Source organism: Mus pahari, chromosome 14 (genome assembly GCF_900095145.1).
Source record: "Mus pahari chromosome 14, PAHARI_EIJ_v1.1, whole genome shotgun sequence".
NCBI classification, from domain to species: Eukaryota; Metazoa; Chordata; class Mammalia; order Rodentia; family Muridae; genus Mus; species Mus pahari.
This window is the reverse complement of record NC_034603.1, coordinates 87,390,303-87,402,363: the sequence shown is the minus strand read 5'-3', so window position 1 is coordinate 87,402,363 and position 12,061 is coordinate 87,390,303. Positions and strand designations below refer to the sequence as shown.

At 56.9% G+C, this 12,061-nt stretch overlaps 1 protein-coding gene across 4 annotated transcripts in view; it reads right to left on the bottom strand.

The window, feature by feature from the left end:
- Bahcc1 (BAH domain and coiled-coil containing 1) overlaps positions 1 to 12,061 on the bottom strand; it is a 60,832-nt gene that overhangs the window by 32,737 nt on the left and 16,034 nt on the right. For all 4 annotated transcript variants that reach the window (XR_003845132.1, XM_029545797.1, XM_021213662.2 and 1 more), the window contains exon 3: positions 2,012 to 2,191. Coding sequence is in view for 3 of the 4 variants with exons in the window: in XM_029545797.1 (XP_029401657.1) it covers positions 2,012 to 2,191 (180 nt within the window). In the remaining variant the exon portion in view is untranslated. The remainder of the gene's footprint in view (positions 1 to 2,011; positions 2,192 to 12,061) is intronic.

Sequence of the window (12,061 nt, the reverse complement as noted above, 5' to 3'; positions counted from 1 at the left end):
TTCGGTGTGGAGCCCTGAACATCCTGCCTCTTGTCCTGCATGCACCTGGGCTGGCCCTCCCCCGCCTGACTCTGGGAACTTTGACTTGCCCCTGCCACAGTGGGTGCCCAGCAGCGGGCAAAGAGACTCCTGCTGCCCTTGGAAAAAGCTCTCTCCTTGTGACACAGCCAAGCCTCAAGTCAGGATGGGAGACAGAGCCGAGAACTCTCCACAGCACACTGCCTGGATACCGGCTTTCACCAGCCAAGTGGGCATCCTTGGGGCTCGGCCTTGGAAACAGGCCCTGCAGAGGCTGGGCCTCATGTGGGGTCTGAGGTTTGAGGGCGCTTAAGGTGGGTCATAAGCAATTCTACCAGACGACCGTTGACACAAGGGGAAGTAAATGGTTGTGGGTGTCACCAGCAGGCCTCAACTCACCCTCTGGAGTGAGTGGCCCAGTAGGGAATAGGACTGGGCTCTAGGGCAGGTGGTGCCACCCACAAACTGCCCTTCTTGCTGGTGGTGTCTCCTGGGGTAGGATGGAGAGGAAGCAGGCATGTGTGTCTACTGAGTAGGTAGGTGGTGGACAGACATTCCTGGGCACTGATGGGCCACTGCCGATTACGAGGACAGAAATCAGGTATCTCTGCGTCTATGGTCAGTCCAGAGGATGCAGCTCTTCTTGAGTAGCCTCCATTGCCTGCTCTTCCTGCTTGGCCACCCTCATCCCTTCCTGCAAACATCCCGGGAGCCAGATGCTGTGACCAGCTGGGAGATGCCCAGCAGACACAAAAGCCTGGTCAGAGAATAGAGAGCAAGTGTTTCCTGCGGGGCCTGGGGCCACCCACAGCTGACCAGGGAGTCTCTTACTAGGGCCCAGCTCTGCCAACCCAGTATCCACCCAGGACTCTGCTGGGATGGCAGAGGTAGAAAGCATCACAGGTGGGTCTGGGATGAAGACCCCGCTCTGCCGAGTTGGTTCTCAAGACCTGGCTGGCCTCCCCTCCACCCAGGAGAGAGTTGTTTCTTATCACTTGCCCAACATGTGTGCTCTGAGCAGAGCCCAAAGACCAGATTACTCTAACAACTGTCCCTCACTTGTCACCTGTCCCGTTTGGAAAACAGCCCCTTCACGTTGCACAAAGAGAGGTTTCTTGGGCTTCCAGCAGTGCCGGGCGCTAATCTCTCAGCCTAGAACACGGGCGGGCTGTGCACCGTGTGTGGGTCCACTGCGCTCTGTAAACACGACGCCTGAGCGCAGCAGTCATTGAGTTACGGCAGTGCCTGGTGCCAGGAGCGAGAGCTCTATGTGCCCGCTGCCAACTGCAATTACCTCCCGCGTGCCAGCGGGGGGGGGGTTAACCCTTCCTGCACCAAGGGGGATGCGCAGTCGAGGGAACACAAGCAATGACCAGGCCAGGGATGTTGGGGACCCAGGGCCACCTTCCAAGTTATAACACAAAGTGCAAAGCAGACCTCAGACATCTGGACAAGGTGAGTTGTATTCTGGGAAAAGCCCGGGAGAGGCCTGGAGGTCCCAACAGGGCTCTAGAGACCGTTGTTTCATGGTGTCTGAGGGCAACAGGTACCTCCGAAGCGCAGGAGTGTACCAACTGCAAGCAAGGCTGAAGGCTGAGGAGAAGCTTTACCACAGGCAGGTCTGCAGTTGGGGGCGGGAGCTACAGCAGTCTCTGCCTGCTGCTCCTCTCCCTGTCTCTCCTTCCCAGCTGACACATCTGGAACCCATGCCTGCTTGAGTCTGAGGAGGTGGAGGGCACAGCCCAGTCCGGCTGGCCCAGCTGCATTCCACATTTCTTTAGCTCCCTGGAGCCCTCCCTGCCCAACATCTGGAGCACACATCTGGCCAGGACCAGTGCCTACTGGGGCCATCCCATTTCCAACCAATTACCACCTCCCCTGAGAGCCTTCCTCAGCAGGGAGGCAGCCCTCCCCCCCCATCCCCCCACCCCCAGCCCCTGCCCCAGCACACTTGACAGGGCCTGCCAGCAGGGCAGCCTGGGACCTGACTTACCTTCATGGGAGTGGGAGAACCAGATCTGAGAGGTGGCAGGGTGGGATCCTCGGTAGGCCGGCTCAGAGGGAGAGGATGTGGGGCCACTGGGGTGTGCCGATGCTGCGGAGCCCAGGCTGCTGGTGAGGAAGCTGCCCATGAAAGAGGAGGCTGGGGGGTTTCCCATCAGACGGCTGCTGGCTGTGGACAGAGGACCAGAGAGTGTATGTGGGCACGCCATGATACAGCGTTAGAAGCACAAGGCCATTCCTCAAAGCCCTCCTCCAGGGTGCCCCTCGGTTCCCTTGCTCATACAGAGATCCATCGCAGGAAAAGCTGCCTACACACGTGTCTGACCATCGCACACACTGTCCTGAGCCTCCTGAGCCTCTAGTGTCTTTGGAGTAGAACCCTGTTTCTTTAAAGCCACCATCTGCACCACTACCACCCACACCACCACCACTGACCCACCATCACCACCTGCAACCATATCACTACGTTCCATATTACAGCCACCACCGTCCATGTCGTCCCTCAACAGCACCATCAAAGCCCACACCACCGCCGCCAATACCACCACCGCCTACATCACCCCTCATATAGTACTACCAGAGCCAGCCATATCACCACTGTCACTATCCACATAATTCGGCCACCGTCATGTCCTCGCCACCACCAGCAACCACTACCACCCAGATCACCATCACCACCCAGGTCACCACCAACAACAACCAAATCACCACTACCAACCAGATCACCACCTCCACCCACATCCCCACCGTGACCCACATCACCACCATCACCATCACTATCTACTCCCATGCCACCATTCCTATCACCACTAACAACAGATGTACCCCACCGCTGCTGGCACGCATATCACCACCACCATGACCACCACCAACTCTATCAGTAACACCATCAGCAACCGCATCGCCTAGCCGTCATCGTTCCCTCCACTGTCGTAGGCACACACATCGCCTCCACCATAATAACTGTATGACCACTAGTTAATTACAATACTGTCACCACCAACTAGGTGCTTAGCGTGGCGTCAAAACCACATAGACTCCCCGTGGGCCTTCTCATTAGCACGGCGCTCGGGCCGCGGCACTGGCACCCGAAGGCTTCTCTGTTGCCAGTGAACTTGTCAGCCAGCTTTGCCTGCACCTCACGGAGAGGGCCCAGGTGAGGTATCTAGAGCCAGCAGGGTCCCAGCTGCAGGCTGTGAGCCACCGCTGCAGGGACGGAGGTCCTTGCCCTGTCCTGGGCAGCGTGGGAGAAATGTCCTTCACTTGGCTGGTTAGACAAGGGGCCCCAGTCCCAGGTGAGCAAGGGGAGACTGGATTAGAGAAAGATGGACTAGTCAGGGAAAGAGTCCAGATCTACACAGAGTATCTCTTTAAGTCCTCCGTGGGTCACTTGGGACCAGGCTCTGCTGGGGGTGACGTTGAGCAGAAGACGGTCAACTTATCTGACAGAGCCCTGGGCTTCTTGGGCTGGGCCGGTGTTTTTCTCAGTAGCCTGGGAAAGCAGCAGATGGCGAGCTGCCCCTGACCTTAGGCTAGCCTCCATAGCCTGCCCACCCTCTCCTCCTGCCCACCAGCCAGCTGCATCCTTCACTGGTGGGTGTCGTGGTCTGTGCCCCATCTCTGCCAGAGTTCAGCCATCAGGGCCAGGCCAAGTGAGTCTCCCTGGTTGTCATAGCTACCGGCTCTTGTCCACACAGCACATACGTGCACAGAAAGCCTCTGCACACAGGGCTGTTCGGTGGGTGGTCTGGGCTGCAGTGCTGGTCTTTTACCCCAGCATGTTGCCCTGGTACCTTGCCACTTCTGTCCCTGGGCAGGGAGAGTGCATGGCCATCTTGGGGTGGAGGGCAGAGCAGTGTAGGGTGGAGCCCGGCCAGCCCAAGGTGAGTCACAGTAGTAGCTTCCCGCCCAGGGGGCAGGGGAATTGGTATATTGGTGATGCCTCATCTCGCCTGGCGTGGCCCTGGGAACTTCCCAAACACAGGGTGACTCAGTAGGGAAGCAGTCAGTAGGGGAGGGGACTACCCCTGTGGGACCCTGGCATCTCTACTGAGTTCCACTAGCTTCCAGCCTAGTGGTTGGAAAGTGGTTTCTTCAGCTCCTGGTCTGAGGGGATGAGGGGATGAGGGGATGAGGGGATGGGGTGCATAGTGGAGGAGACCTTAGACAGAGCCAGAGGAAGGGCATGTGAGTGCTGACCCAGGCAGGGCTGAAAGAGGGTCCTCTGCTTTGTGCAGGCCCACGAAGAACACGCTGAAGGTACCCCAAGAGCCAGGGACTTCCCGGACAAGACCACATGGTAGGGATTGCCAAGGGACCCGGTCCAGACCACAGGCGTGTCCACGCCAGGGGAGAAGGCTCCAGGCTGGGAAGGGAAGTGTTGGCCTCCCTGCCCCGCTCCAGGGACTGTGGGGGGCCATGCTTGTGGGCTGAATGTGGCTGCCCCGCCTAGCTGGCCCGGGTTGGGCCTTTCTACTCCTCCTGCCCCACCCCACCCCACCCCCGCACCCTTTTAGGGAAGCATTGCCATGGGAAGCAATGGAGTCCAAAAGTTGGGTCTGCAAAAGCAATTTCTCCAGGATCTCCGCCTGAGAATGGAGTACCTGGTGCTCTCTCACATCACAGTGCACAAGGTGGCCACAGGGCCCATGGATCCAGAAAACTGAGTCGAGGCAACAGCTCCCCCTGCCACCCTCGTCCCCTTGGCAAGGGGTCAGCAGGAAAACTCACTGGCTAAGATCCCACAGCTCCCTGAAGAGTCAGCCACTGGGTCCGGGCAGCTAGCAGGATGTCTGAGCAACTGGGCCTGCAAGTCAGAGCCCAGTGTGCCTCAAGCCATCGTGCTGCAACCTAGGAGCTTGATCCTGACCCCGAAACTTGGCTCCAATACTGTCTCAGAAGAGGGTCCTTCTGACTGGAGGACCGAGAGACAAGCCAACGGCCTGGTCGGCCCTCTACCCCAGCTGAATAAGGGCAGGGGCTGCTCCTGTGAGAGGCTGGCAGACCTGTGCCAAGGTCTTCCAGCCTGGGGGTCTGGCCACCCCATACTGCCTGTATTCTGACACGGGGGGGGGGGGGGGTTCTCTTAGGGAGTTCTCTGTATGCTCCCGCTAAGCCCATTAAAGCAGGGCCTGTGGGGTCTGTGAGATTAAAGGGGTGGGGGCAGGGTCACGGCCCCACCCCCACCCCTGCCTCCTGCGGGTTTCCACTCCTTTCCTCCCCCTCATGTTGAAAAGCGAAGAGGGGAACACAGTGCGCTCACTCAGATGCCACATCTGTCCAAGCAATAAAAAGGCAGCGGAAATCCCCTGCCCAGAGGTCACTGCCATGAGTGTTTCAAGGGACCCCCTTCTGGGCACTGGTGACCTTGGCACAGAGTTCTCTTATGGCATAGCCAACTTCCTGGGACACTGCTCCAGGGGACTTCATTCCCTGCAGCAGTTTGGGGTGGCCCAGGCAGGCCCACATAGACCACATATGGTCCTGACTCTGCCTGTGGAGGAGTAGGGTTCTCCCCACCATCCTTGTTCTGGTGGGGAAAAAAAAAAAAGAGATCCTGCAGGCCTTGCCAGCGGGACAGCCTCATGGTAGGTAGCGAGCGACTCCTGCGGGGTAAGAGACACTGCTGGCTCCTTGAGGTTTTCCTCAGCCTACCCAGTCTCTAAGCAACCTGAAAAAAAAAAAAAAAAAAAAAAAAAAAAACCCAGGAGCAGGGACCTGTGTTTCTATTGTCACCTACACCGCCCAGGACTGCGGCGATGGCCGTGTGCCAGGCAAACAGAGCCCTGGGCAGACCTGGCAGCCACCTTCTAAACTCTGCCTGCTGACCAGGAGCCAACCCCAGACAGGGTTGGTGCAGTGGCTGCCTGGGATCCCAGTTCAGCTTGGGCCCTGGGCCAGGGCCACTGCCTCAGGCCAAGTCCGGCCAGGAAGTAGGCTGAAGGCTCTTCGCTCTTGGCAAAGTCCCCGTCTATGAGCGCTGGTTACCAGAATAGGAAGGACGCTGGGGAGCCCGGTACAGTGGACAGACCCAGAAGGGCTCCTGACAGCGAGTCGGGGTGGGGGTGGGGTCCTCACCTCAGGCTCTCAGATCTTTACACCAACAGCACTGTCCCCAGGTCTTAAAGAACAGGACGCATTCTACCCTGCACAGCGTAGTCCCAACCCACAGCCCCAAGGTCCAAACTGAATAGGCCTGCAGAATGGCACCATTGATCATCCAGTCACCCCTCTGCGGGACGAGATGAGCCCACTGCCTGAACATCTTCCCAGGAAAGGTCTGCGAAGAGTGAGGGGAGGACAGCCTCCGGGACAGGCAATTCTTTGGATGTCAGACCCCACCAGCTGCTCTACTGGATGGCAGCTCTGGTCTCAGCTCCAGGCCCACCTCAGCTCTGCCCAGGACACCATGAAGGCCTGGCTTGAATGGCTGGCTGGCTGAGAAAACCGTGCTGGAAGCCAGCTTGCCAGAGGGCCTACTTGACACACCTCGGGCAATGCGTGCAGAAAGCACAGCCCATTCGTTCGTTTGTTCGTTCGTTCGTTCGTGGGAGGCTACTCTGTCCCCACGCCAAGGCCGGTGACCTGCCCGGGGCCATGGGCCACACCTGGATCATGGCTGCTCTAGGGCTGCCAGCAGCAAGAGGGCTCAGGAAACTGCTAGACAGAGCAGAGAATGGCCGCTCACTCCGAGGCCCAGGCCCCACACAGCTCTTAGATCCGTTTCTGGGAAGATGCTCTGCCGCCGTGAAAGAGACCGAATCTGGGTTTGCCATGCTCCTTGGAGGGAGGGCTGACCATCAGCACCAGCTCATGGGAAGAATGAACCCCTCAACGTCACTTGGGGTGCGGAGGAACTGCCTACATCAGGTTGGCTGTGGGTGCGTCTGTGAAGATCCACCTTGATTATTAATATAGGAGGGCCCAGGCTGGTGGCCTCATTCCTTGGGCACATGGTCCTGGTGTGTGTGTGTGTGTGTGTGTGTGTGTGTGTGTGTGTGTGTGTAAAATCTAGCTAAACATGAGCCAGCAAGCAGCATCCATCCATGGCTTCTTCATTGAGTTTCCTGCTGGAGTTCCTGGCTTGACTTTCCTCAAAGACAGACTATGGCTTGGGAGTGTAAGCCGAATAAGCCAAATAATAAGGTTGTTTGGGGCCAGACCTGTTTAATCACATAAGAGAATGAAACCAGAAAACCTGGAGATCTTAGTGACTACTGAGGCTACTATATGGCCCGTAGGGGTAGCAACAACCTGCAGTGTCCGGGAGGCAAAAGTGGTCTACATGGCTAGACACAACCAACTCATGAGCAGAGGAGGAGAGAGAGACAGCCCTTTTCCTCTTGCTCATGTGGCCAAGACAGTCCACAGACGTGATGTCATGAGACAACCTTAGGGTGCCTAGGAGCTTGGATGTTAAGATCACTGGAGAACAAAGTCTTGAGGGTCTGACAGCCTAACACCATGCCAAGGATTTCCCCCGAGGACCTGGCACACCGGGGCCCAGTCCTGGGCAGCTGGATGGCCAGGTGCTAGCTAGCCATGCCTGTGCACCAGTTCTCTGGCCAGGCTGTCTTGGCATTCTGACACTATCCTGAGTCAGTGGGGCAGGCAGAAGCAGAGTTACAGGGAGCAAGCATTTGTTTTGAGTTAAGCTAGCCTCTGAGACAGTGTCCTCCTCTTCTGGAAACTGTGAAATGGGTTGTAAAAAAAAAAAAAAAAAAAGTAATAATAATAATAAAGCCACAGCTCCCTGAGATGGCGGCAGCTCCAGAGAAACAAGTCCCTTCCCAGGCTTTCTGGGCTCCTGTTGCTTCCGGAAGCCCAGCTGACTGGCTGCTGGCATGGGTCTTCTCAGTTCTGTGTCTGGCGGCTGCACCCACTGCCTGTGCCAGCTCCCACCCTCCTGCTCACACCCATTCAGACTCCCCTCTTCCTTAGGCTTCCTGCTCTGCCTCCCTAGGTCCCCTGTAGGGCTAACCAGGCAATGATGACATCAGGCTGGTCAACTACCCCGAGACACCAGGCTGGAGAGAGGTGAGTCCTCCGGCAGTTAAAGGGGAAGAGGGAGAGAGGGCAAAGCTCTCCTCTTGACCAAGCCTATCCCACAGGGAGCAGAGGAGGGAGAGACAGCCTTTCTGCCCCACCCCACATTCCTCTCATTCCAGGAACCCCAGGGAGAACAGGACTTCCATCCAGGGCTCTCTGTAAGTGCAGAATGAGAGGAAAAGGCTCCAGTTTAGCCTGCATGGAAGCTGGGTGACGCCTTTCTAACCCTCCTGCCTGGTGGTAGTAGAGGAGAAGGGGGAAGGGGGAGGAGGAGGAGGAGGAGGAGGAGGAGGAGGAGGAGGAGGAGGAGGAGGAGGAGGAGGAGGAGGAGGAGGAGGAGGAGGAGGAGGAGGAGGAGGAGTTGTTGTTGTTGTTAAGAGTGGGGTGCCAGGCTGGTGAAATGGCTCAGCGGGTAGGAGCACCTGACTGTTCTTCCGAAGGTCCTGAGTTCAAATCCCAGCAACCACATGGTGGCTCATAACCATCCTTAACGAGATCTGACTCCCTCTTCTGGAGTGTCTGAGGACAGCTGCAGTGTAACTTACATATAATAAATAAATAAATATATCTTTAAAAAAAAAAAAAAAAAGAGTGGGGTGCCAGGCCCCAGTAGAGAAGCAATTCTAAGACTCTTCCCCAAGCCAGGTGACTGGAAGCAGCAGGGCAGGAATTAGAGGCTGCCCCCTGGTGTGCACTGGTCTGTGGGCATGCAGAGACCCCTGGCATTCCCATCTGCTGGAGTCAACCAGCTGCCCCAGCACCTGAAGGCAGGGAACGTGGGTTGCACACTTGGTAGGGGAGGGAACGGATCTTATGCAAGCACTCGAAGGGTGTGTCTCCTAGTGTGTGCACATCTCTCTCTAACAATGTGTGCGTGGCTGGGAGGTCACACATATTGGGGTGCGCTGAGCACTGGCTATATGCATGCATGTCTAGACTGTGTGGTTTTGAGTACGTACCCACGGCTGCATACAAGCCTTTCCGAACTCCATCCCTGAGCACGAGGGCACATAGACTGTGCACGTTCTCCAGTCTTTACCAGACTGACACTGACTGACCTGGGTGGACCCTGGTAGGTCTGCCCACCGCCTCCCCTGATGTAGAGAAACATTCAGGCTAGCTTTGGGAGGAAGGGAACCAGACATAGGCTCAAGTCAGCCCCAGACAGCAACGTTAAGACCTGTCTGACTCTGCCCAGCCTCCCAGCTGCCTCTCTTGTGGCAGGAAAGACCCAGACCTGAGAGTGGCTGAGGAATTAGGAACACCCTAGAAGTCAGGCCACATGGTCGAGGCTGTCTCCCCACAGCACCTGGAAGTCCAGTTTTTCCTCCCCTCATCACCATCAGGCTTGCTAGCGGGGGGCCATCTTAAACTGGGGTCAAACCACCCCAAAGCTTCAAGCCCACTGCCAGCAGGTGTCAGCCTGCGGCTCAACACTAGGCTTCCGGAACTTCCCCTTCAGCCCTCGGAGCTCTGGTAGGAAGGACACCCAGTCATCACAGGGCCCCACGCCACAAAAGCCATGGGCCAGCTCCATGATGGTGGCTGGAGAAGAGGCCAAGACAGGCCCAGAGAGGAACAGAAGGAAAGGGAGGAGGAAACCGGGATGGAAGGCCCTGCAACCACAGCCCGGGGCGGGGGCTGAAGGAGAGGCCAAGAATGCAGAGCAGTGGGCGTTAGGCTTGGGCCTGGGAATGATCACCTAACCCGGGAAGCCCCTTGGCCAGTCCGAGAGAACCTTCCGGAAGTCCCAAAGGAAGTCACTCTCAGGCCATAATAGGAAAGCTCTGTGGTTGAACCACTCAACTGGGTAACCATGGAAAAGGCCGGGAGGCAGTGATGACAAGGGACAGGCTCAAGCGACAGCCCAGAACTAATAAAAGAAAAGGAAAATCGGATATAAGTCTGGTTCCTATTAAAAGAGTAAATTTAGCCCCTTGGCTAGGACGGGAGGCGGGGTGGCCAAGGCTCCCCACTGGGGGGGAGGGTGCAGGGGGACTGGACTTCTTCCCAGAGTGATTCAGTGTCCCAGTACGGGCAGGCGGGGGCTGGGGTTGCAGGAGGGGCGAGGGCACATACCCTCTCTCTGTCCTTCACACCTCCCCTTGTGTGCCCTGGGGCGGCTGGGAATCCAGGACCTCTCCTGGCTGCCCAGGCGGGTCCTCGGGGTGGTGAACGGGCAGCGAGGGGGTGAGAAGGTAAGGAGGGCTGCTCAACACCACTCTTGGGAGCCACACCCCCTAGCTTGGAGAGCTTCCACTACTAAACAGGCACTTCCCTTCCCAGTGTCTTGAAATAAGCCAGCCACATAAAGGAAGACCACCCCAGCGTAGCTTATCAGGGCCTCCCACCCATGCACACTTGTTCACATCCATGTTCACAGTATACACTCACACAAAAGCGTTTATACATATACATTCAAGGACCTACAAATGCACACTCACATGCTTGAGTCTCTTCTCAGAGAAGCGTCAGCTCCATCCTCAGGGCTGGAAACTCTGATCCAGCTATGGACGCCCGCCCTACTCCCTTGTATCAAGCCTTTCAGCCATGTCCGTAACCCTTAAGGATAATCCTGAATATGGCCGGTCTCAACCATTCAGGGAGAGGACTAAAGTCCATAGAAAACTTTCACTCTTCCTAGTTGAGTGTCTGTGGGTAATGACATCACCAGGCTGGCCGGGCGTGGTGGCACATGCCTTTAATCCCAGCACTCGGGAGGCAGAGGCAGGAGGATTTCTGAGTTTGAGGCCAGCCTGGTCTACAAAGTGAGTTCCAGGACAGCCAGGGCTTTACAGAGAAACCCTGCCTCGAAAAACAAAACAAAACAAAACAAAAACAAAAAACAAAGACATCACCAGGCTGGCTGGATGTCCCCTTCCGCCAAGCGGACCAGTGTCTATGTAACCCCTTGTCCCATCCAGGACCCACAGTGGTGACAGGAGCTGCATAGACAGGGTAGCCTGAGAGATTAAGGATATGAGGGAGGGGGAGGTTAAGGGCATGGGGGAGGGGAAGTTAGAGCTGCTAGTGGCAGCTCCAGCCTCCAGGCTCCATTCATGCTCACACAAGGTGATAGCCCCCAGTACTTGTGGCCGGGACCTCTCTGGCCCACAGCCAGAGTGTGATGGCTCTATGGAAAGCCACCGCCCAGACCCACAGCACTACAGGAACAGAGAGCCGCTGCAAGTCCCTGGTACTGGTGCCACTGCTCTGCCTGTGGTTCCCAGCCCCTCCCCGCTGCCCTCTCCCTCAGGCACCCAGAGGCTAGCGACCTGCACTAGGTGTCCTCCCAGGCCTGCTCCAGAGCAGCAGGTATGCACGCTGTGGCTCTCCTAACTGGCCCGCCTTGCTGCATAGGGCACTTAAGAACTAGACGGACTAACTTCTTGCTGGTGGTCAGATCCGAGAAGACGCTGTCTCAGTATTTGCTCTGACTGTCATGGAACTCACTATGTACACTAGGCTGGCTTCAAATTCAGAGAGCCACTTGTCCCTGCCTCCTGAGAGCTGGGATTAAAGGCGTGTGCTACTACATTCTGTTAAGCTCTCTGTGATGTATTCATTTATTATACGCAAGTACACTGTGGCTGTCTTCAGACACCCCAGAAGAGGGCGTCAGCTCTCATTACGGATGGTTGTGAGCCACCATGTGGTTGCTGGGATTTGAACTCAGGACCTTCAGAAGAGCAGTCAGTGCTCTTTACCTCTGAGCCATCTCTCCAGCCCTGGAGGTCAGACTCCTAAGCCCCCTTGATACTTGAAGTATAGGGTCCCTTGCCAGGCTGACACTGACTGTCTGAGAAGTGGGGAGTACCCCATCTGCTAGAGGTGAGGGAGGGCCAGTCATGTCCCCCAGACACTATCCCATGGTTCCCTGGAGCAAGCCATAAGCCCGAAAGCTTGGGCTGGCTTGCACTTCCTGGAAGACGGAGGACTCGTCCTATAACACCTAGCAAGACTCAAGCCCATGAAACCCCTCTGGTACATC